Source organism: Ambystoma mexicanum, chromosome 11 (genome assembly GCF_040938575.1).
Source record: "Ambystoma mexicanum isolate Mex_15411 chromosome 11, UKY_AmexF1_1, whole genome shotgun sequence".
In the NCBI taxonomy this organism is placed as follows: domain Eukaryota; kingdom Metazoa; phylum Chordata; class Amphibia; order Caudata; family Ambystomatidae; genus Ambystoma; species Ambystoma mexicanum.
In genome coordinates, this window is record NC_090934.1 from 1,461,903,038 (window position 1) to 1,461,925,386 (window position 22,349).

The following is a 22,349-nucleotide window of genomic DNA, read 5'->3' on the forward strand; positions in this document are numbered from 1 at the left end:
ACCAGTAACCTTGATCAATCACCAAGACCGTCACAGATGCATGCCATAGAGGCATATATAGACACCGGAGCAGTTGGTAATTACATAGATCGAGATCTGGCCACAGAAATGGGACTTCCCTTATGCACAAAACCAACAACTAAAAAGGTAACTACTGTTGACGGTATAGAAATTGCTTCGGGACCAGTAACCCAATGCACAAAAGAATTAACCCTTCTGTGTCAGGATGGACATCAAGAAGCGATCACGTTTGACCTCATCAAAGCCCCTCAGTTCCGGTTGATCTTAGGGATGCCATGGTTAGTAACTCACAATCCCCATAGACTGGCGTGCAAAGAGACTGACCTTTTCCGACAAATGCGCCCACGCTTGCTACCCGAAATCTATACCACAGCCAAACCTGAAATCTGTTCAAGGAATAGCATCAGGGATCGCGGAACCAATGGACACCTTACCAAAAGAATATCAGGATTATCAAGATGTTTTTCAGAAGGAACAGGCTAACACATTACCACCACATAGGCCCTATGACTGTCAGATCGACCTGATACCTGGCGCACAGGTTCCTTGTGGTCAAATTTATGCACTTACGGGAACTGAAAATCTCCACTTGAAGTCCGATCTGGATCAATATCTGGCTAATGGGTTTATCCGCCCGTCAAAGTCACCGGCAGCCTCTCCCTTATTCTTCGCACCCAAGGAGGACGGAGATTTGACGACTTGCATCGATTACTGCGCACTTAATCAAATCACAGTAAAAAAACGCTACCCTTTGCCCCTTATGCTGGAACTGTTGGACCAAGTCAAGAATGCCTGGATCTACACCAAACTAGACCTCAGAGGAGCATGTCACCTTGTACGTGTTAAGAAAGGGGATGAATGGAAAACCTTTTGCACCAAGTATGGCCCGATACGAATATCAGGTAATGCCTTTCGGGCTGTGCAACGCTCCCGCAGCGTTCCAATACTTCATGAATGATGTATTAGGGGAATTAATCAATGTCTGTGCCCTGATCTATATTGACAACATCCTGGTGTAATCCCCCTCTGAAAGAGATCATGTGGAACATGTTTGCTCAGTCCTTGCAAAACTTCGCCAGCACAAACTGTAGGCTAAACTCGAGAAATGCTCCTTCCCTGTCACCGAAGTTGAGTTCCTCGGTTTTGTTCTCTCACCAAAGGGAGTCAAGATGGATTTACACAAAGTAGATGCCATCCTTAATTGGCCGTCACCTTCTTCACTTAAAGGAACCCAAAGCATGCGTGGCTTTAGGAATTTTTATCGCCGATTTATTCAAGATTTCTCAAGGATAGTCCACCCAATCACATTGTTACTCAGAAAAAACAACAAAAAGTTCCAATGGACTGAAGAGGCGGAATAGACCTTTCAAGAACTCAAGAAAAGATTCACCTCCGCGCCAATTTTACGACATCCTCGTCCTGATCTCCCCTATGTAGTGGAAACTGATGCTTCCAGCGTAACTATGGGAGCAGTTCTCGCTCAAAGAAATCCAGAGACAGGCCAATTACATCCTGTGGCCTTTTGGTCACGTAAATTCTCACCACCAGAACTTAACTATGCAATTACAGACAAAGAATTGTTGGCAATACAATCAGCCTTCAAAGCCTGGCAGCAGTATCTATTAGGTACCAGACATACCATCACAGTAATCACAGATCACAGAAACCTTCAATACCTAAAGTCAGCAAAAGCCCAATCATCACGACAGTTGCAGTGGGCTCTATTCTTCACAGAATACGATTACATAATAACATACCGACCGGGAGTTCAGAATGGGAAGGCCGATGCCTTGTCTCGTGTGGGTGTTGAGAAAACAGTACCCTGGACCCTGTTGCCATCATCCCAAGTGAAACTACTGGGACGCACCACCACATTGGCTCTGAGTGATCTTCAAGATAAGATTCAAACCTTAATGAACCCCGAGATCTTGCAGAAATGGAATTCCCAAAATGAACATCACACGGTTCTGGATGGATTACCCTACTTCAGGGAATGACTATATCTACCAAGTAAAGATCTGCAAGAATTGGTCATGTCTGGTTATCACGATTCCCTGATTGAAGGCCATCCCGGAATTGCTAAGACTCTAGCCAAGGTTAAACAGAATTATTGGCGGCCAACCTGGCGTAAGGACATTGCTCGATTGGTTCTATCCTGTGGGCTATGTGCACAGAATAAATCACAAAAACAGAAACCAGCTGGCCTCCTACAACCACTGGATATTCCACCGGCTCCCTGGCATACTCTTTCTCTTGATTTTATTACAGACTTACCTCCCTGTCAAGGTTTTAATAGCATTCTGGTGGTTGTAGACCTGTTCTCTAAAATGGCACATTTCATTCCATTGAAAGGACTTCCTCATGTTACCGGTCTGGCACAAGCATTTCTTGAACAGATTATAAAACTGCATGGTTTCCCCTGAGTCCTAATCGCAGATCGTGGAAGCCAATTTGTATCCAACTTCTGGAGGAAATGTTGTACCATGGCACAAATCGATGTTCGATTATCCACTAGCCATCACCCCCAAACGGATGGACAAACAGAAAGAACAAACCAGACATTAGAACAGTATCTACGTTGCATGCTGCATCAAGTGGAAGAGAATTGGAAAGACTTGTTATGGATAGCGGAATATGCATACAATAACTCCATACGCTCCAGCACGGGACGAAGCCCGTTCTACACAATATACGGAAGACATCCACGTACCTCTGAACTAGACTCCCCCACAACCTTGGAAATGCCAGTGGTAAAGACTCTACACAGAAGCATAACCCAAGCCTCCAAAAGGGCAAATGAACATTTACTGTAAGCCAAAGACAGACAAAATAAATTCTCGGACTTGCATCGAAAGCAAGCTCCCGATTACCAAGTTGGAGACAAAGGGCCTCATCACGACTTTGGTGGTAACCCTTAAATCCGGCGGTCGCGCTATTACCGCCGGATTTAAGGGTCCGCCAAATCATGACTTTGGCGGATTTCGCGCCAGCTCTTGGCTGGGGGGAAATCCGCCGAAAATTCCCGCTATTACCGCCGGCAGTAAGAGCGCACATTTTCCCCATTGAGCCCAATGGGGAATGGGACATTCCCGAATGGGCTCAATGGGGAATTACATTACCGCCAAACTCGTGATCCGGTGCTATCAGCGCCGGGGAGTTCAGCGGTAGGGCTAATACCGCCGGCGTTACCGCCAAAGTCGTGATCAGGCCCAAAGTCTGGTTGGCATCAAAACATGTGCCCATAAAAGGTACCCGGACCTTTCGTCCAAGATATCTAGGACCTTATACCATTGAATCGGTGATAAATGCGGTGGCCGTCAAGTTAGCCTTACCACCAATCATGCAAATTCATCCGGTGTTCCATGTGTCACTTGTAAAACCTGTACAACCAGGAACCCGAGTCTTACCACCACCAAAACCTGTGCTAGTTGATGGAGAGCCTGAATTTGAAGTTAAAAACATCCTGGATTCGAAACGTACCAGATCTAAGCTATACTATTTAGTGGACTGGAAAGGGTACGGGCCTCAAGACAGAACTTGGGAACCAAGTGAACATATTCACGCACCACGTCTGATTAAGAGGTTTCACCTGGATAACCCCCACCAAACCCGGACTGGACAGGAAGGATACCATGAGAGGGGCCTTGGAGAGGAGTGCGGTCATGACCACTGTGAGGGGGCACAAGTTGTGCCACAAGCAGGCTCCCACCAGAACCCTGAGGGCCTTAAAACCACTGCAAAAGGGATCCTGGAGCCAGCCCTGGCGCCTTTGGCACTAAGCTCATATATAGGAATGAAGGGCTGTTCAAACTAGGTCCCATTTATGTACATGGGCCTTTAAATCCAACATGGATGCACCCACACGGTCTAGTTCTAAGAACCAAGCCATGCGGTCTAGTGTTTTGGGTGTGGCAGGCCTGGAACTACTTTCCCTGGTACTGCTTTACCTGGGCTATATAAACCACACACTGACTGCAGAAAATGCTTCGTGTTATTCTGCAACCCACAGCGCGACGCTCACCGTGTCCAGCTCCTGCTCTTCAGCATCTTCATGTAATCCTGCAAGAACAAGATTATTTTGTCTTACCTGAGAAAACACCATCCAGCACTCAGCATCTCAACTGGGCTGCAATCTGTGGAAACCGAAAGAAGAAGAAACATCACCCACCTGTGAGTACTGGCTTAAGGACTTCCGGCAAACTGCTACCACAGCTGCTGTTCGAACATTGCGACCTGCAATAACGAGAAAGGGAAAAACAATATTGGAACACGCGCTTCCAAAACATCGAATTCCATCAGTCTTACCTTAATTCCATCGCGCTATGCCACGCTTCCATCCGGAGCACCACAGCAACATCTGCAAAGGAAAAGAGACATTCAGGTTCGCTTTTAATATTAAACAACCGCACAGCGCTGTACTTACCTTAACGGATTCTGGGGGCCTATTTTTCATCGCGCCCTCATCCACTCGCAGCACCACAGCGGCCTGTGAGGAGAAGAAGAAAGAAACACAGGTTAGCTTTAAAAGACAATAAAAAAAGCGCTGCGCTTCGCACTTTCTCTTACCTAGAAAATGTGCCTCTCCATCCGGCACGCCAGCATCAAGACCTTTGCACCTGAAAAGAAGGAGATAAAGACATTAACGAATTCCCACCATAAACAGAACAAAGACTTAAAATTAACAAACCTACCTGCCTACTAGCAGATTTGGGGTCACAGCATGCCTGGGCCCAAGGAAGGCGTACTGCACCAGTGAAACAACTCGGGCAGCTCGCGAACAAACGTCAAGCGCCCCTGCACAAGAAACGCAAGACGGATAGCTCACCCTACAAATAACTAAGATTCATTATTCAGCACTGGGCAACTACGCATCCAGGGTTCCAGATCTCAGAGCCTTCCATACGCCCCCGGGGATATCAGGTGAGCGTAACATAAATTCTATCTATCTAGGGTAGGCGGCCATGCTTTTTCTGTTTCAGTTGGTAAGTTATGGAATGATTTTCCTTATTGCCTATCATCTCCAGTTTCAACGCTCCCTGAAAAATATGCACATTTTTGTCAGTCAGTATAAATTGCAGCAAAAGGTATTCCCATGGGTTAGCAGTAGTAGTATTTGGCCTAACCCTGAATTAGGTAGATGGTAACATCTGTGGTATATGCCAAATACTGTCAATTTACCAGTTACTGCCCAACACTGAATGACCCCCTGTGAAGGTATCATGAAGGAGACCGACAACAAATTACAAATTCAAAACAACCAATGTTGTTAACTTAAATGTCAGGATGGAAAAAGGCCTAACTTGCCCTATGCTAAGGTGGGACTTCCCTATCTAACTAAAACTAAGGAAAGTCTGAGTCAGAGTTTCAAATCACACAGTTCACACAATCTTGAAGTTAAATGTTCCTGGTTAGAACCCAGCGTTCCCTTCCCCAAGTTCCAAGTGACAAAGTTAAAAAAAAACACAAAGTATCCCCCTGAGATTTTTGTTAAATAATGGGTGAAATAGGTGCATTTTAGAGCACACTTTTTAGAACTATTGGGTTCAAAGCCAAACCGTTTACAATTGGGTTTTGTATGAGAACTCATGAAAATAATCCAATAGATGCAAGTCACCAACAGTGCACGGGAACATTTCTCCAACACATTTTCATGATGCTTTTTCCCACAAGATAGTGAAGAAGCTCTCAGGTCGCCTGCTCGCTGCCAGACACCAAAGCACCTGCACCACCTCGGCTACAACAGTGGGGGCGCCAGGTCATGCAAGTTAGACCACCACAACAGCGGCACTGGTACCCCACGGTTGGGGAGTCTGCATCAGAAACATGTCTAGAAATAAGACTAAGGACACCCCAGGCTCCTCCAAGATGGCGAAAAAGATTCAAGAGGGTTTCGCTCACCCAGATCTGGGCCAGGGAATTAGGGGAGCAGAGGCCTCAAGACCCTAAGGAGGGGACCATGGTATCAGAGCAGGATGTCAGCCAGGAACCACAGGAACTGTCCGTCACCCAGTCAATGCTCAAGACCCTTCTTGGGGAAATTGTAGAGAAAATCACGGAAGCAGGGCAGAAGCAAATGGATGCGTTAAGGGAAGACTTGGCCGAAGGCTTACAAGAGATTAAAAGGGACCTCAACAAAATTGAAGATAGGTTAGATACGTTGACTGAGGACGCATGAAAGGCGGACGTTCTTCTGGAAACCATAGCTACAGCCACTCATAACATTGAGTTGAGGGCCGAAGACCTAGAGAGCAGGTCCAGAAGGTCCAATATACGTATTAAATCCTTGCCAGAAGCTGTTTATGATCAAGATCTGGTTGAAACGATGAGAACAATAATTGGGGACCTATTAGAGGAGGACAAGAACTGCGACGTCAGATTCGACAGGATTCACAGAGTTGGGCTGAAGCGCCAAGAACCGGCAGCGAGCCCACGGGATGTCCTGGTGGCGTTCCATACTTACACACAGAAAGAGAGGATCCTGCAAGCAGCCAGAAAGGCAGGCCAGATTTCCCACAACGGAGTACAAATTCAGTTATTTCAGGACCTGTCTCAAACCACATTGAATATGAGAAGGTGCATGGCTCCGATTCTGACCCACCTAAGAGAAAATTAAGTCCGATACAGATGGCTTCATCCATCTGTCCTCAGCTTCATATGGCAGGGGAAAAACCATAAAATTACGACATGCGAGCAAGGAGCAGCTCTACTCGGCCTGGAAGACAATACACCACCGCCGCGTGCATCCCCGGTTGGCCGAGTAGCTCCCCGGAAGCCTTGGGAATAGACATAAGCGGGACCAAAGAAATCAAAGAAGGAGCAAAAACAGCTTCCCAGCGGATCTCACACCCAAGTCCTGTTGCCAGATCAGGGGGACCAATGTGGAAGGAAGGACAAATAAACTGATTAAGAAGCACGACCCATATCTCCTTGATATCCATGGGGAGGGTGTATACTTGCTGAAACTGACGTGCTTATAAGAATAGAAGAGGTGTAAGCTGACACAAGAGCGGGATGCAATGGGGAGGAGGAGGAGACCCGGCTTCTTGGAATGGGAAAGGGAGTTCCTGCATGGAGACAAAAAGGGCAGTTATTAGGAATGGGCTCCTAGGTTCTCAAACGGAGAGGGGCTAGGTGCCAGCCGGACCCACCCAGTGGGGGGATGGTGGGGGAAGAAGGGGAGGGAGGGAAGGAGGGGTTGTGCAGATCCAGGAGTTAGGAACTAGCAAAAGACTTTCAGGGCCAGATGTCAAGTCCCACATATCAGAAATACAGAGTCACTTCCTTACCAATAGCAGGGGCAGACCTAACATGACCCACCATACTGACTAATATGGATCAACTCAATGTATTGACCTTAAATGTCAACGGTTTAAATGCCCCGCTCAAGAGAAAAATAAAAAGAAAAAAAAAATCGAGAGTTTCCTCCGCGGGAAAAACCGCATATAGCCACACTCCACGAGACCCATATTCAAACTAGAGATTTACATAGAATCAAAATCTGGGGGTATAAAAGGTTGATCCAGGCCACCCAACCCAGTAAGAAAGGGGGAGTAATAATCACGCTGTAAAATGGGTTAGACCTAGAAATCATATCAACACATCAACAAAGATAAACAAGGAAGGTACCTGGCGGTGCAGCTTGAGGGTAGGGGGAGAATCTCACAATTACAACAATATATGCACCTAATAATGGCCAAGACTCCTTTATTCAGAAGTTCCTAACCGGACTAGGTAATTTTCCCAGGGGTAGCATTATACTAACGGGGGACTTCAACATGGCATGGAACCCCACAAAAGACAGAAGCAGGGTCACATGGGGGCAACAGGGGGCTCATCCTGGGACCGCAGGAGGAAAATGGGAGAATTAACCCTAATAGACACTTGGAGGGAGACCAAATGGAATATGCCAGGATACACTTTTTATTCATATGCGCATAAATCCCACTCCCGCATAGACTACATATGGATGTCCTCCCCCTTATTGGGCACCCTAACAGATATTAATCTAGGGCCTATGTCAATCTCCCATCATGCCCCAATAACCTTGACCACAGCCAGACCACATGGACCAATGGGTCTGTGGTTCTGGCGATAGCCGACGCCAGTGTTTTAGAGATGTAGTACTGGTGAAGGCGGTAGAACAGGAGCTGTAGGACTTTGCCAGCCATAATAGTTAGGATGATACATCGTCACAGATGTGTTGGGATGCCCTTAAGGCCACGATACGGAGCAAGATCATCGCAATCAAGGCACAGAGGGAAAGATATGAGACTTGAGGAAGAAAACCTTGGGCTTAAGCTTCAAGAGGGAATGGCGCAGATGGCCGCGAAACACGAGAGCAGCTGTGAGGGAGGTCCGCACACTCAGAGGTCAAATTAACCTCCTTCATACAAGGCGGCGGAACAAAGTCTCCTACGTCTGCGTCAAAGGTACTATGTCAAAGCCAACAGTCCTACCTGGACAAAGTACCACTCGTGGCAATATCAAACGAAGACATGGACAGACTAGAGGAAGATATAACAACAGACGAGATCAGGAAGGCTATTGGCTCATTGGCAATGAATAAGGCCCCTGGCCCTGACGGCTATGTGGCCAAGTTTGATAAATTGCACAAAGAGTTCTTAATCCCGCATCTGACAAGGTTGTTTAATCAGGTAGGGCCCACTAAAGTAATGCCCAGGTTTATGGAAGAAGCAAAGGTTATCCTATTCATAAAAAGGTGAAAGACCCAGAGATGTGTGGTTCTTATTGTCCATTTGCGTTAATAAACGTGGATGCTAAGATACACACTAAGGTCCTGGCATCTAGTCTAGACTGGAACATGCCCAAAATAGTAAAATCTGACCAGACGGGATTCATTAAGGGTAGGCAAACGGCAGATAATGTGCGGAGGATAACCCACCTAATTGAAAAAACACAGCGGAAGCAGGTCCCTGCCCTGCTGCAGTTGACTGATGCCGAAAAGGCCTTTGATCGGGTGGAGTGGAGCTTCCTCTTCGCCACGATGGGTAGGATGGGATTTGGGCCCAAATATTTAGACCGGATTAAGGCCAATTATCAAGCCCTGGCCCTTCGATTGACAGTTAATGGTCAGGTATCCGACCCGGTTATTGTAGAACGAGGCACTAAACAGGGGTTCCCTCTATCCCAGCTGCTATACGCCCTTCATCTTGAACCATTCTTGGTGGCGGTGAGGGGGGCAGACTCTCTAATTGGCATTTCATTCGGGGCCCATGAGCACAAAGTGGCCGCTTTTGCGGACGACCTGCTTCTCACACTGACATGCCCCGTAAACTTAACCAAAACTATAGAAGGAATATACCATGCAAATTACCCATCTCTACTGTTGTTAATGTTAAAGGACATTTGTACCGCACACTATCACCACTGGAGTGGTCCCTTGGCGCTCTGGCGGCTCTGAAAGAGGAGGGGGAGGTTGAGTTAGGGGGAGAAAGCAGGAAAACTGCAAGAGAGCAGTGATGTGCTGTTGGCGGCCTCAGCCCGGTGGGTCTGTTGGCTGGGCCTGGGGTGTTTGCGGCCGGTAGTCGTCATGTACTGTTGTGCAAGGCTATGTGTGTTTTTGTTTTGTTGTTGCAATGTAGTGAAGTTTGTGCGGTTTGTTGTGCTGTAGGTTTTGGTTGTGTTTGGTTTGGAGTTTGAGAGGTGTATGCAGAAAGGGAAATTGTTAGTAGGGTTGGTTAGTTTGCATCTCTATCCTGAATTGAAGCGCTCGGCTTGCGTATTCTCCCCTGTTGCGGCTCTGTCCTGATCTGGGTCTGACTGGCATACAGGTTCCTTACTCCTCTAGCCCCCACCTCTAACATGCTCTCTCATAGCTCCCCTTATCCTCCATTCATACTCCTGTGGCCAGTGCATCTGCCAATGACAACCTTTCAGGTGGTGGGGTGATTGCCAATATTTCGATAATTCCACACCAATGTGGAACCTGGCGGTAATTAAATTAAGGGGCGGGCGAAAGTGTTGGTGGGATTGTCTGGGTTAGTTGACTCAGTCTCCTGTGTTCCTGACTATCCGGTGTCACTCGTCCAGTTGCCGTTGGCTTTACTCTCCCGGGTCAGGGATGTCTGTGTCTTTCCAGTTTAGTTATCCTTTTTTCCAGTTTCGGTTTCCAGGTTTAGTCTGTGGTGTTGTAGAGCCAGGTTTTTAGTGATTTCCTGAATTTTAGGTGATCTTCAGTGTTTCTTGTTTCCTTTGGGATGTTGTTCCAGGTTTTTGCGGCTAAGTGGTAGAAGGAGGTGCCTCCAAGTTTTTTCTTAAGGTATGGTTTGAGTTCCAGGTGGATTTCGTTGTTCGATCGGAGGGGTCTCGTTGGTTTGTAGACTGTTATTTTCTTTTAGGAAATACTACTGGAAAAGATCAAATCGAAGCTAGTAGACTGGGGGCCGCTCTCAATCTCGTGGCTGGGAAGGGTGAACGTCTTAAAAATGGCGATATTGCAGCGGCTGCTCTATCCGTTTGCCACTCTGCCGGTAGACATCCCACGCACCTTTTTCAGAGCCCTACATAAGGTGACTAGTCGCTTCATTTGGAAGCATAAGAATCAGAGAATTTTCGCAACCCATATGAGAATGCTTACCTCTCGAAGAGGTATAGGAGAGCCAGATTTTAGGGTATATTATATGGCGGCGCAAATTAGGATACTTAGAGACTGGCAGAGAGATGACAGGGATAAGCCCTGGAGGCTAATGGATAGGGCGGTTGTGGCGGGACACTTAGAGGGAATCCTATGGAAACCGAGGGACTATAGAACTCCCCAAATGTATGCCAATAGAATTACCTTGACTTTGGGACAGGCTTGGGACACTGCAGTGAAGGAGGCTCAGATTACCACATTCCCGTCCCCATACGTGCCAATGATTGAAAATCCTCAATTTACCCCGGGCACTGACACCTCAACATTTGGTAAGTGGTTCCAGGGTGGCTGTTGAATGGTGAGAGATAAGGAAAGGTTAAAGTCTTCGAGCAGTGCAAATTAGATTTTGGATTAGAGGAGAGACATGGATACGGATATATGCAATTGCGTCACCGATTATCACATCCGGACCTGAAAGCAGCAGGATCGCGTCCCCTGACCACTTTTGAAAAATACTTAGATATCCACTCCGGGGACAAGGACTGATGACCTTCATTTATAAGTACATCAAGGAAGGGGAAATCATACCCATCAGGACCTACATGTGAAAGTGGGAGACGGTCATGGGTAAGGATATAGGGGAACAAGGGAGACAGAGCCTGTGGAGTCAGATTCCTATACTTACTAGATCAATAAAGGTCCACGAGACCTGGCTAAAGTTCATGTTTCAATGGCACTTAACCCTGGTCAAACTGCATAAGATGTACTCGAAATTTCTCCCAGCTGTGCTGGAGAGACTGTGGAGGGGTGGGTACCTGGGCTCATATATGGTGGGAATGCCCAAAGCTAGAGACATATTGGGGTTATATATACCAAGCTACAACGCAGGTCCTCGGGAAAGTGGGAGGGGAAAATAAGGGACTGGATATCCTCTGTACATATGAGACCCTGGTGGGTATTCCTACTAAATCTCTCAGTAAAATATATGTACTAATGATGATGTCGGCAGTTATGGTGTTGGCTTGTAGGTGGAAATCGAAAACACCCCCTCAAGAACATGAGTGGATTGCCAAAATATGGTCGGTGGTATCTATGGAATGGCTCACACACTCAATACAGGTAGAGCATTGAAAGTTCACAACAGACTGTTCCACCCTGCTTGCATTTCTCGGAGGAGGAAAGAATAGGATATGGTGTCCCAAAGCAAAGACCGTGTTGGGCATCATTGACTCACAAGAGGACTCCGAACCATGAAAGGGAATACATGGGGGCTTGCGGAAAGACCAATGGGAAATGTAATGAATGAAACCAGGATATATGAGGTCAGACCTGGTGCCATGCAGTGAGAGAAAGACAAAGCAACTGACTCCTGGATTGAGGGGGAAGGTGGGAGGGGCGTTCTGTTTTCTCATTTTCTTCAATGTTGATTGTTTTGTTTAAAGAAAATGCTAATAAACATATGTTGAAAAAATAATAATAAAGAGGCTTGACCAAACTTGCCACTTTAAAAAATGACGGTGTAACCATTTAGAATCACTTTTCATACAGTAGAAAGCTCCATGTTCATCTGAGCACCACCCAGTCGATTGGAGTAGGATGTCTAAAAAAATAAGAATATCCTTTTGTTTTAAAAATCCTTCAGCAAAGATGTGTGGGTTAATGTGTACTCATCAGCAAAAATGAAAAGACTGGCTGCCAATGACGCTTCTTGGTAAAAGTGGAGCAAAAGATTTTGTATTGGTGTGACATTTCCTGACTCGGACACTGCTGGGAAACAAATTTACTCCACACACATTCTTATTTAATCATAATCAAATGTAAACAAACAATAGAAATATTGGAAACGCCAGGTGAAAATGTGTAATATGCAGCCATTTTCGAAAATTATTTCCAGAGCCTCTTTAGTTTCCCAGTCCACCCCTGCCACCAAAACAAGAATTTCCTTCACAATACTGCACAAAATGGAGGGCTCAGTTTTCCAGTTGGTGTACAGATGTTCTGGTCAGTCAATGAGGCCTGGCGCACAGGGATCAGCATTGCAAGCACATAGAAATTCAATGTCTAAGAAAGAGGTAACTCACAGTCCCGGGGCCACGACGCCTGCTGATCAGCGGCAGTGTGATCCCAAAGTTCTGGTGCAGGGTGGATCGGTTGATGCAGTTCTCTGGATCCAGCATGATCCTGGCACTCTGCGCCAGCTTGTGCTGAAAGAAAATAAGAGTAGCATATAAAAGGGATTCTGTCCCCACCTGAGATACACAACAAAACTCGCTCATCATTCTCATGAGGCTCCAAGTTGAGCATTTTCCTAACCCTATCAGAGCTCCCAAACTAGGAGTTCCTAAACTACTCTGCCAAGTAACAACTTCTAAGAAGTGCATGTTTACCAGCACGCTGACATGAATCCCTTTTCTACACCATGGTCCACTGTAATGCCATGCAAAAAATAAACTGCAGCTTTGAAAGGAGGCGCAGAAGGAGTTAATCTTTATGTATATGACTATCGGAGGAGGAACCCTGCACCAACTAAGAGGTGGATCCTTTCCAGAGAGCATCCCTTTTAAGTTTTCAAGCAGGACTTGTGTACTTTTAGCTTCCAGGTTCTCCTCTTCCCCCATCCAATGCAGCATCTATAACCTGGAAACAGATAAGCACCTTCATATTGACATGTGCTTAGTTCTGCTTATCTAGGAATTCTATACAGAACTGGTGAAGTAAGATTGTTATTGTCTCCTGGGAGGTGGCAGAGTAGACAGGATTGCACTTTCAGATCCTTCTCAAAGTCCAAGCAAAGCCTGCCCAGGTCTGCTTGAAGAAACTTTAGGCAGAGGACAGATATTGAAACACGCACACATGCAGTGCGAGAAGCTTAGGCGCATGACCACAGAGTTTGAGGGCGACGTTTGGAAATTTGGACAGAGGGACCTGGACACATGAAGGGGATGTAAAGCCCCATTTACAGACTATTGGTACAGATAAAAAGATAAAGATGAGAGAAAGGGGAAATCGATTGCACCTAGTTCCCGCTCTGCTGAAACATGATACATGCTACTTAGTCTTCTCTTATAGAAGCAATTACATAATTGATACGCTAAATTTGTGAGCTGAATAATCACACACATACCATTACCTGTGGCTCACATATTCAAATCCTGAATGTGCTAACTCTGCTTTTTAAGTTTGAGTGCCGAAAACGAGTACTGTTACGGTAGGTAATATCCCCCTTTGTTAAATGTATTATGTTAATTCAGTTTGAATGTGCTAAGCAGATTCTGTCCATTTAACCTGCATACTTCAAGTGTATATAGGAGCCCTCCAGTCTTAGTGAAATATGGAGCTGTATGTGCAATATGGAAACAGCCCAGGCTAAGGTGCTGAAGTATCTACATATAGTAAGCATATGCTGCCAGGATATTTGGGTAATCTGTAGGGCACAGGTTACATCCCTACCAAGAACACTCTGTGGAATAACAGAGGCTGCAGACATCTATTTGAAATGTATAAGTCACTGGTTCGAATCCCGGTAAGACAGTTTGGTGGATTCAAGTGCAATAGGCAAGAAAGTAATTTTGGACTTTCCTTTAGCAGTCTCTGGTAGTCCTCTTTATTTTCAACAGGCTTTCTGGAATCCAGATTCCTTTGTACAGACAGGTAGACCTCTAAGGCTGCAACTTTATGGTTATGTGTTGCCCAAAGTAGCTCTTATGGCTTCTAGGGCAGGGGTATTAAAAAACTGCCCCAGAGGATTTTGCTCAACCCGAGACCGTGTTAGCGTCACAGGCTGGTGGTAGCTTCAAACTCTCTATATGGTTGTCTAGTCTTGTAGCCTTTTTAGCGTGTTTGTCGCCTCTTGTTCCATGAACAAGAGCAAAGTGACTTCTACGTTGTTTTGTAACCCTGTGACGTAGCGGTGGTTTCTTGCGTGATTTGCTATGATGAATGCTCATTTTGGCTGATTGTACTCGAGAAGGCTCTTTCCAGAGCCCACAAAGGTTCCTGTGTGTCATCCTTTTCTGACTAGGTGAGGGTTTACCAGACATCCAACTATGTATTCTTGAGTGTATTACTGAGAAAGTGGAGTTTGGCTGTGTGCATGCGTGTCCCAGCCAAACTATTTCTCAGAACCTTCCAGGAATCAAAAGATGGTGTCTGGAATATCTTTGATGTGGGCCTATGCTGCTTGCTTCATATCTTACCACGGTGCAGCGTTGCTCCTTCCTGTTCAAAGGTTTTCCGTTTCATGATCTTGGTCCCTCTAATCTCATGGACATGGCTGTGTCCTCTGTATCTCTGTGTGCATCCTGTTGAGCTCAGACCACATTAGTGGCTGCCTTGGTGAGCTGGAAGCAAGTGACATTGTGTTGCTGTTTAACATCTCCCACGCCATCTTGGGACATTCTGCCTTGGACTTCTACAGCTGTGCTTCTTTGTGGGATAAATTCATCGTCCATCCTGAATTTATTTCTTCCTATTGCATCATTAAATAGGCCCCTCCTGTGGCATCATGCCGGTACAGATGTCCTGCCGCCAAGCATCCAGGGGGTCATCTCGTGTGGTTTCCTGGCATCATCTGGATTGCTCAAAGTATCCTTCTGTGCCAAGGTGCTTTGTGCACAATCCCTAAATCAGGAGTCTGAACCACACCCTACAAAACCAGATATAACTGTTGAGGTATTGTCTACTCTTGAACGAAGACCATCTTCAAACTTATTGCAGTGGTGACTCGGTCTGCTTCTGATCTTCAGTTGCACCTCTGCACCCATACTCTTCCAAGTCCGTGGTCATCAAACCTGGATCAGAAATGCATCTGGGGGGGTAATAACAGCCTGAAGGTTGCCTCAGCTGAAGCTCTCCTGGAACGCTGGTAATACTTACCCAACTATTATCTATAGCTCATAGAGGATCTGTTGCCTTTGTTCAATTGTTTTCAATGAAAACAAAGTTTCTAATCTTGTAAAAGTATCTAAAAGTACATCAGCCATGTACTTACTTGTCAATCTGCATATCCTTTCCTACTTGTTCCTATTGATATCCAGGAGTTTTAAACTACTCACTTGATTTTTAGTTTCTACCTGCTATGTTGTATGGATTTTTGGATAACTGTGGTAAAAATGCAAGTTCACCGCGGTAAAAAGGCACAAACTTAGCAGCTGTGGGATAAGCCCACTAAGATGGGAGGGGGCTTTGTTGACAGGGCTTAACATTAGACAGAGGCACTGTAACCAGGCCTCAGAGCGTGCTTTTCTCTAAAAACAAATTCACATTTTTAGTACCTTGCTTAGTAGGCACAGAGGCCACTGCAAAGTATATGTTCCCAGCATCATACGGTAAGAAATGAACAGCCTTTGTTACTTTCGAGGTCAGGAAGCGGAGCTCAGGGGTGCTGGGGAAAGGCAGTGAACAGGCAATCAATTAATAATTCGGCAAATTAGTTTAGGAAACAGGACTAACCTAATGATGCAATGTGGTTGGATGCTAATTAGTTTGTATGATTATAAAAGCCCTTTTCTTGGGGGCGTATCTTTGACAGCGCTTTTCATGCGGTTCTGTTTTGCATTCTGTGTGAATTTTGCCCAGAATAAATTGCGTTACTTCTTGCTTGCTGTACACTCCTTTTTGGATTACTTTTGTAATTTGTATTGGTGAGTTCTGAGGCAACCCGCAGTACATAACCATCCTAGCTCTTCACTCTTAAATGATCTCAAAGTGGATAATGCTGTACTAAACTGGACAATCACTTGTCCTACTGAAATGCAAGGTTCATTGAGACTTTTACAGACCCCTTACAGTTTTTATAATTCTTGTGCTTAACTTTAGTACTTATCTGTAAATATATATATATCTCCCTTAAATACTTTCATTCTATTAAAGGGTGTATTTTCCATTAAGTATAATTAGAGGAAAATCCTTTATAATGTGCTTGTGGGGTGACAAACTATTTTATGACCGGCCTACTTCCCTCCTTCGAGCAAAGTCACACTAAGAATCAGTTATAACTTGGTGATAAACCCTGACTAACATTACAGATTGGTTTTTCCTCACCAGAGGAAACAAGAAAACACTGCCTAACAATGTGCCCGCCGTGGTGATGAGTGTGAACTTTGCAGGTGATAGGTTCTAGTTACCATAACACTGCTCAGTCGGTTTAATGTGCCTGCTGCAAAGATGTCTGCATACTGTGATAAATATGGACAATTAGACCCTTCTTCCCAGAGGGGAGCCACCCCCTGTGAGGCTAGGTAGGTGAGCCCGCTCAGCAAGACCCTCTTCCCCGAAAAGTCTGGGCAAGTGGGACCTCACAGGGAGTGACTCCCCTCAGGTGGCAAGGAATTCCAGTCCAAGGAGGACCTGCCTGAATGGACTACATTGTCCGCCTATATGTGACTGGAGAGAACTGTGTTCAAAGATTTAAACTACAAATACCAACTATTCTCATTACAGCCTATTGACTTTAGGTAATGCAGACTTATCTAAAGGCCGCCGTAAATGAAGAAGGATACACCTTTGAGTAGGATGACATACGTACACAGAATAAGAACTGTGAATCGAGAGAGACCAGGGAAGCTCTGCGCTACTCTTACACATGGAGGAGAATCCACGGTACGCAGAGATGAGTCTCTGTGAATACGTCCTGGAGGGGCAGAGCTACACACCACAGCTGCGGAGTCAGCAGTGGCAGAGCACGGGCGAGGCCCGCTCGCTGGACGTTACGAAGCGGGTATGCTGACAGAGAAAGAGACTCAGGGCAGGAGAGCTGCCTAGACGGGATACAAACTGTCCTTTCCGGTGGCGCAACCACTAAAGCTCAGCGGTGGACCTGGGCGCCCAGCAACCGACGCTGAGACCAGAAAGAAACAAGGAGCCAGAGTATCCGAGCTCCAGACTGTGGGGCCAGAGACTGCCAAAGCCGTTCCCGGTACGAGACGACAAGAAACCGGAACAACCACAAGACCCTGGTAAATCTGGAATGAGAGAGATGCAAATATCGCATATCAATGCTGGAGAAGTTGCTGTGGGCAAGAAAGCCTGAATGTGAAACGGGCATGCAGCCCAATACACAGAGTGAAAGAAATATCAACACGGTTTATGAAGGCTGGGGAAGCTGATTACACTATCCGAAAGTGAGAGAATTATATGGACACAAGTCCAGTGAACCAGGGAGTGAAAGCAATGTGTGTGCTTCGGATCCAGGCTGGGGAAGCCAAAAAGTATATGAAAGTGAGAAAGAGCCAATAATCCTACCTAAGAGCCACAGGACTTTGGGGGGCCCCATTGCCACAAAGGTGGAACAAGGAAGAACACGTTTCTTACCCTGGTAACGTTCTTTCAACTGGATGTTCCTCCCATGTAGGGTGTGTGTGAACCTTGCTAACATGCACATAGCATTGGCCGATTTCAAGGCCATACTCCCGGCCGAAAAAACATTTTAGGTCATGGCGTTGTAACGCTTGTCGTCCCTATCCTGAGGTATTGTAGGATAGGCATTTTGCCTCCTCTGGAGGTGGCCACCTGAACCACCAGGCTTTCTGGTGTAGGGTGCTTGTACAGGTAATAATGGTCAGAGCTTGAAACTCTGTACTTTACTATTAATTTCTTATTGACAGCTGGAATTACCTCTGGTGTTTCCCAGTTAGTAGTCACACGCCTTTGTAAGGCTTGATGAAAAGGCACAATTGGGTCTTCTTGTGGCCCTCTGTCCAATATATCAGTGAGATCATCTTGTTCAAAGACTGGTGTAGGTCTTGACCAACCCATGTACTCTATATGCCTATATGTCACTTCCGCATGGCCACCTGGGTCAGCACTCCCAAATTCAACCTCTCGTGAGGTGTCTATTCCACTAGCCTCATGAAGGCATTCCTGTAAGTTCTTCATGTGTGAATCTTCTGAAATCTATGCCTCAGGCCCTGATGGTGTTCCATATTCTAACCCAAAAGGTCTATCTTTATCAGAAGATTCTTCTGCATCTTCATAAAAAGAAGAGAGGGATTTGAGGAAACCAGATCGTGGCAAAGGCATGTAGGTCTTTTCCAGTGAAGTTGACATGATATTCGTGGTAAGGGGAGCTAAAATCGTCCAGACCGTCAATGACAGACGTTTGCGCAGAAGACTTCAGCATATGTGGCGTCGAGGAGGTCGACACTCCAAGAGTCGATGGCTTCTCCAAAGTTATCAGCGTCGATGGCGCACCTTTCCACCCTGATGTCAAGTCTTTTGGCATCGATGACACAATTGGCTCAGTCTTCGAGGGGACTTTTTCTCGACTCAAGGGATTTTTCGATCGCTCTCGAGGAGTCTAATCGGCCAGACCTGAAGACATAAGGCTCTTGTGCTTACTAGGTCTTTCGACCAGAGCATGTGTTTTTGGTGTTGTCGGGCGGGGGGGAGGGGGGGGTGAGGGGGGGGCAAAACCGCATTCTCGAACACCTTTAACATTCGTAATTGAAACTCTTCCCACTGGGCTGGCGAACTAGATTTAGTGGGGAAAATGACCCGATCCAGTGAGGAACTTGTAGACGAGGAAGGTGGCGCTCTATGGCGCCATTTCTTTCCATGTCTAGTGCTCGACGAGTGGTGTAACCCACTTCGTGACTGGGATGTTTGTGCTTTCTTCAACGAGGAGAAACTGTTCGACTCGTCAAAAGTTTTTTGTTTTTTTGACGTAGTGGAAGGGGATTTTTTTGGTCCTACCTGCGGCCAGCTTCCTTCTACGCTCTCTCAGGGCGTTGGCTGTCATAGAAAGGCAGTCTTCGCACTGAGATGACGGGTGAGTTGACCTCAGGCACCACAGGCAGATCCTGTGAGGGTCTGTGACATTTTTTGAAGCTGGATCTCGGGGTAGACGACGCCGAAGACAAAGCCATGACGTATTCTACTCTAAGAATGGGATGAAATTTCTCAAAGAAGTGTTGAAAATATTCCTGCTAAGAAACGAGGAGTACCGCATCTGAAGCATAAGCGCGGAAGCATGGAAAAACGGAACTAAGGCCAACGGGTGCTGTGCATGCTAAATATACCAGCGGTGACGTCGACATTGAGACGGAGGCCTTCGAGGGACATCGAGTCGACAGGTATTGACGCACCGAGCCCTGTGCTGCAAAACAAATTCCAAAAAAGCTTGATATTAGAAATATCAAAGATAAGGAATCCATGGGCTGACACAAACCATTCAAAGAGCACATACAAAATAATCCTGGAGGGAATTTACTACTGGTAAAAGGATCCTGGAGGTATTTAAACACTGGTAAACAGTGAATAAAATAAAAGAAGAACAATGTGCCTTTTCCCACAGAAGGGGAAGTGAGAACTGTCTAAAAGACATTTATCATTTTAACCTACGAACTACACACACGGACTGGACACTGTGTAGGGACATTACAACAAAACGTAGAGACTGATAATAAGTCCTGTAAGAACCGGGCCAAAGCAGGAGTCCATTCTGAGGCTGTTGGGTAAGCCTTTTTATCTTTTTAGTTGGGTTTTCTAAAGTAGTAGAGCCAGTTGGTAACTAGGTATTTGGACTCAGGACTCTATATTGGACTACGATTACCACGCTTAATTTTTGTTTTAGGAGGCAGGGAACGTTTCTCATAGTGATGGGGCCAGTTAGGCTTTTTTTTCCTTTTATTTGAATAAGCCTATCCATACCATGACCCATTGTTGTCCGAGTCCTTCTTTTGGTTCACCACAATACCGAGCAGGTCATAGATTTCAATGCCAGTAGAAGTCAAGTGAGTAATGTTTACAAACATCAATGCCCTGCTGGGTGGACACTGATCAGTGCAGAGGAAACATCACTCCCTGAACTATTTTACGTTTGGAAGACGTGACCTTCAAGCCTCAAAGATCGTTTTAGCAATCTCAATGAGACGGCCAAGGAGAATAAATGTGCCTAATGCATGATGACCTGCAAGTCACAGGTTCGAAATCGCAGAAAGATAACTCATCGGATTAGTGTGCCTGCTTCAGAGAGCTGCATGTGACCTGCAAGTCGCAGACTCCAATTCCACATAGAGTTAAATGGGATAGTGTCCTTTACTGCAAAAGCATTAATCAGCCTCCTTTTATGATTAATGGAAAGATTAAACGTTTAGTAGGCCATCTGTTACTACAGAGATCGGATACTAGACACTTCTTGGTCTGACCACCGACAAAATGCCCATCTATATTCTCACCAAAAATGAACTCGGTGTAACTCTGGTATCGTAATGTAGCAGAAGGAATCAGGCCACAGTGAAATAGGTATGGAAGCATGGCTCAGGTGGGTGGTTTGATAAATGTTACTAGGGTTTTGGACAGCTGCAGATCATCAGACCCAGTCAGCTGCTGGTGTCTCTTGGTGACAGTGCAGTCGCCTCTGCTTTTTTTAAAAACATTTCAATTTTTTGATTGCATTTGGTTTAATCACACCTTTACAAATCTACATTTAAATCTCACAGAATAAAAAAAAAGCAACACAAAAATTCATATAACATGGACAAGGTAAAAAAAAAAGCATATTTAAAATATTTCCTCTTACTATTCACATTACTAACCATGAAAAAAAAAGAGAAAACAAAGAAAAAGACAAGCAGAGCCCAGATAATAGAATCAATCTCCCACCCAACAGGCAATAGTTCTTTGTTCTCCTACAATCCAGAACAGTTCATAGCATATATAAGTTGTTAATCATAGTAAATCAGGGAAAATTGTAGTTCATTAAATTACCCAAACTGACCATGCTAGACATTCCATTATAACATTGTACTCCATCGTGATAGCCTTAAGAAAACCTGAGAGTGCTAGTCCTTCCCGGGACACTTTGAATACTGAGACAGCGTTTTCATAATGTATCAGAAGAGCAAGACATACGATAGTCTTTCAAAGTTCCTAAATAGACATTCCTTAGATCTTTCAATGTTTCACACTCCAAAAAAGGAGGTTTCGCGGACTCTGGCCCCGAATGACAAAACCTGCACTCAGTTTCCTCAGGAGGTATTTGTCTCCTTCTTAACAGTATATCGATAACATCAGTTTGGAAATTGGAACAATATTTTAGAGATGGATCCTTGGCACTTACGTTCATGGGCCAAATGACTCATTGAGGAATGTGAGTGGAAAGATTCAGTGGTTAGGATCCAATCCTGCTCAAACAGCAGTTTTTTGATTAGCCATGGATTACTGACCAGTACTTCCACATCGGTACCTAGTTTTTGAAGGATTGTTTCACAAGCATTCTTAAGTTCTAATAGGTACAGTGAACTGTTAATATTTCCAATAAGCTCTTAGAGGGTTTGCGAAGTAGGGGCCACAATTATCATATAATGTTAATAACTTCCACTGTACTCGTGCCCAACAACAAACATATCCTTGCTCATATCTGATCGCCACTAGCGGCACAGCTTTAGGTATACCAAGGATCCGTCTCCAAATTTGTCCCTCAATTTTCCTCAATCATACCGGTCGCCTCTTTGTGGTTGGAGCATGAACAGGTATACAAAGGGCACAGGGGTCAAGGCTTGGTGTTAAGGCAGTCTCCGTTAAGACATGGGGAGTCTGCTGCATTCTATTTTCACAATGGCATCTGAGGGTCCAGTTCCAACTTGTCTTCGACATTGCTTCCTTATCAGGAGGGTTTTGGAAGGAAGCAGGTTTCAGCAAGTCTTGACCACCCTTCAGTTCAGCATCATCATTTGATCCATGTCCTTGTACCAACAGCTACATGAGGCTCTCCAGATTTATGGGCTATTAGAGA

The 22,349-nt window shown here is 45.5% G+C and overlaps 1 protein-coding gene across 2 annotated transcripts in view; it reads right to left on the bottom strand.

Annotated features, from left to right (window-relative positions):
- Positions 1 to 22,349, bottom strand: part of IQCH (IQ motif containing H) — a 1,923,049-nt gene that overhangs the window by 1,579,603 nt on the left and 321,097 nt on the right. For both annotated transcript variants that reach the window (XM_069625132.1, XM_069625131.1), the window contains exon 5: positions 12,697 to 12,819. In XM_069625132.1, the coding sequence (XP_069481233.1) occupies positions 12,697 to 12,819 (123 nt within the window). The remainder of the gene's footprint in view (positions 1 to 12,696; positions 12,820 to 22,349) is intronic.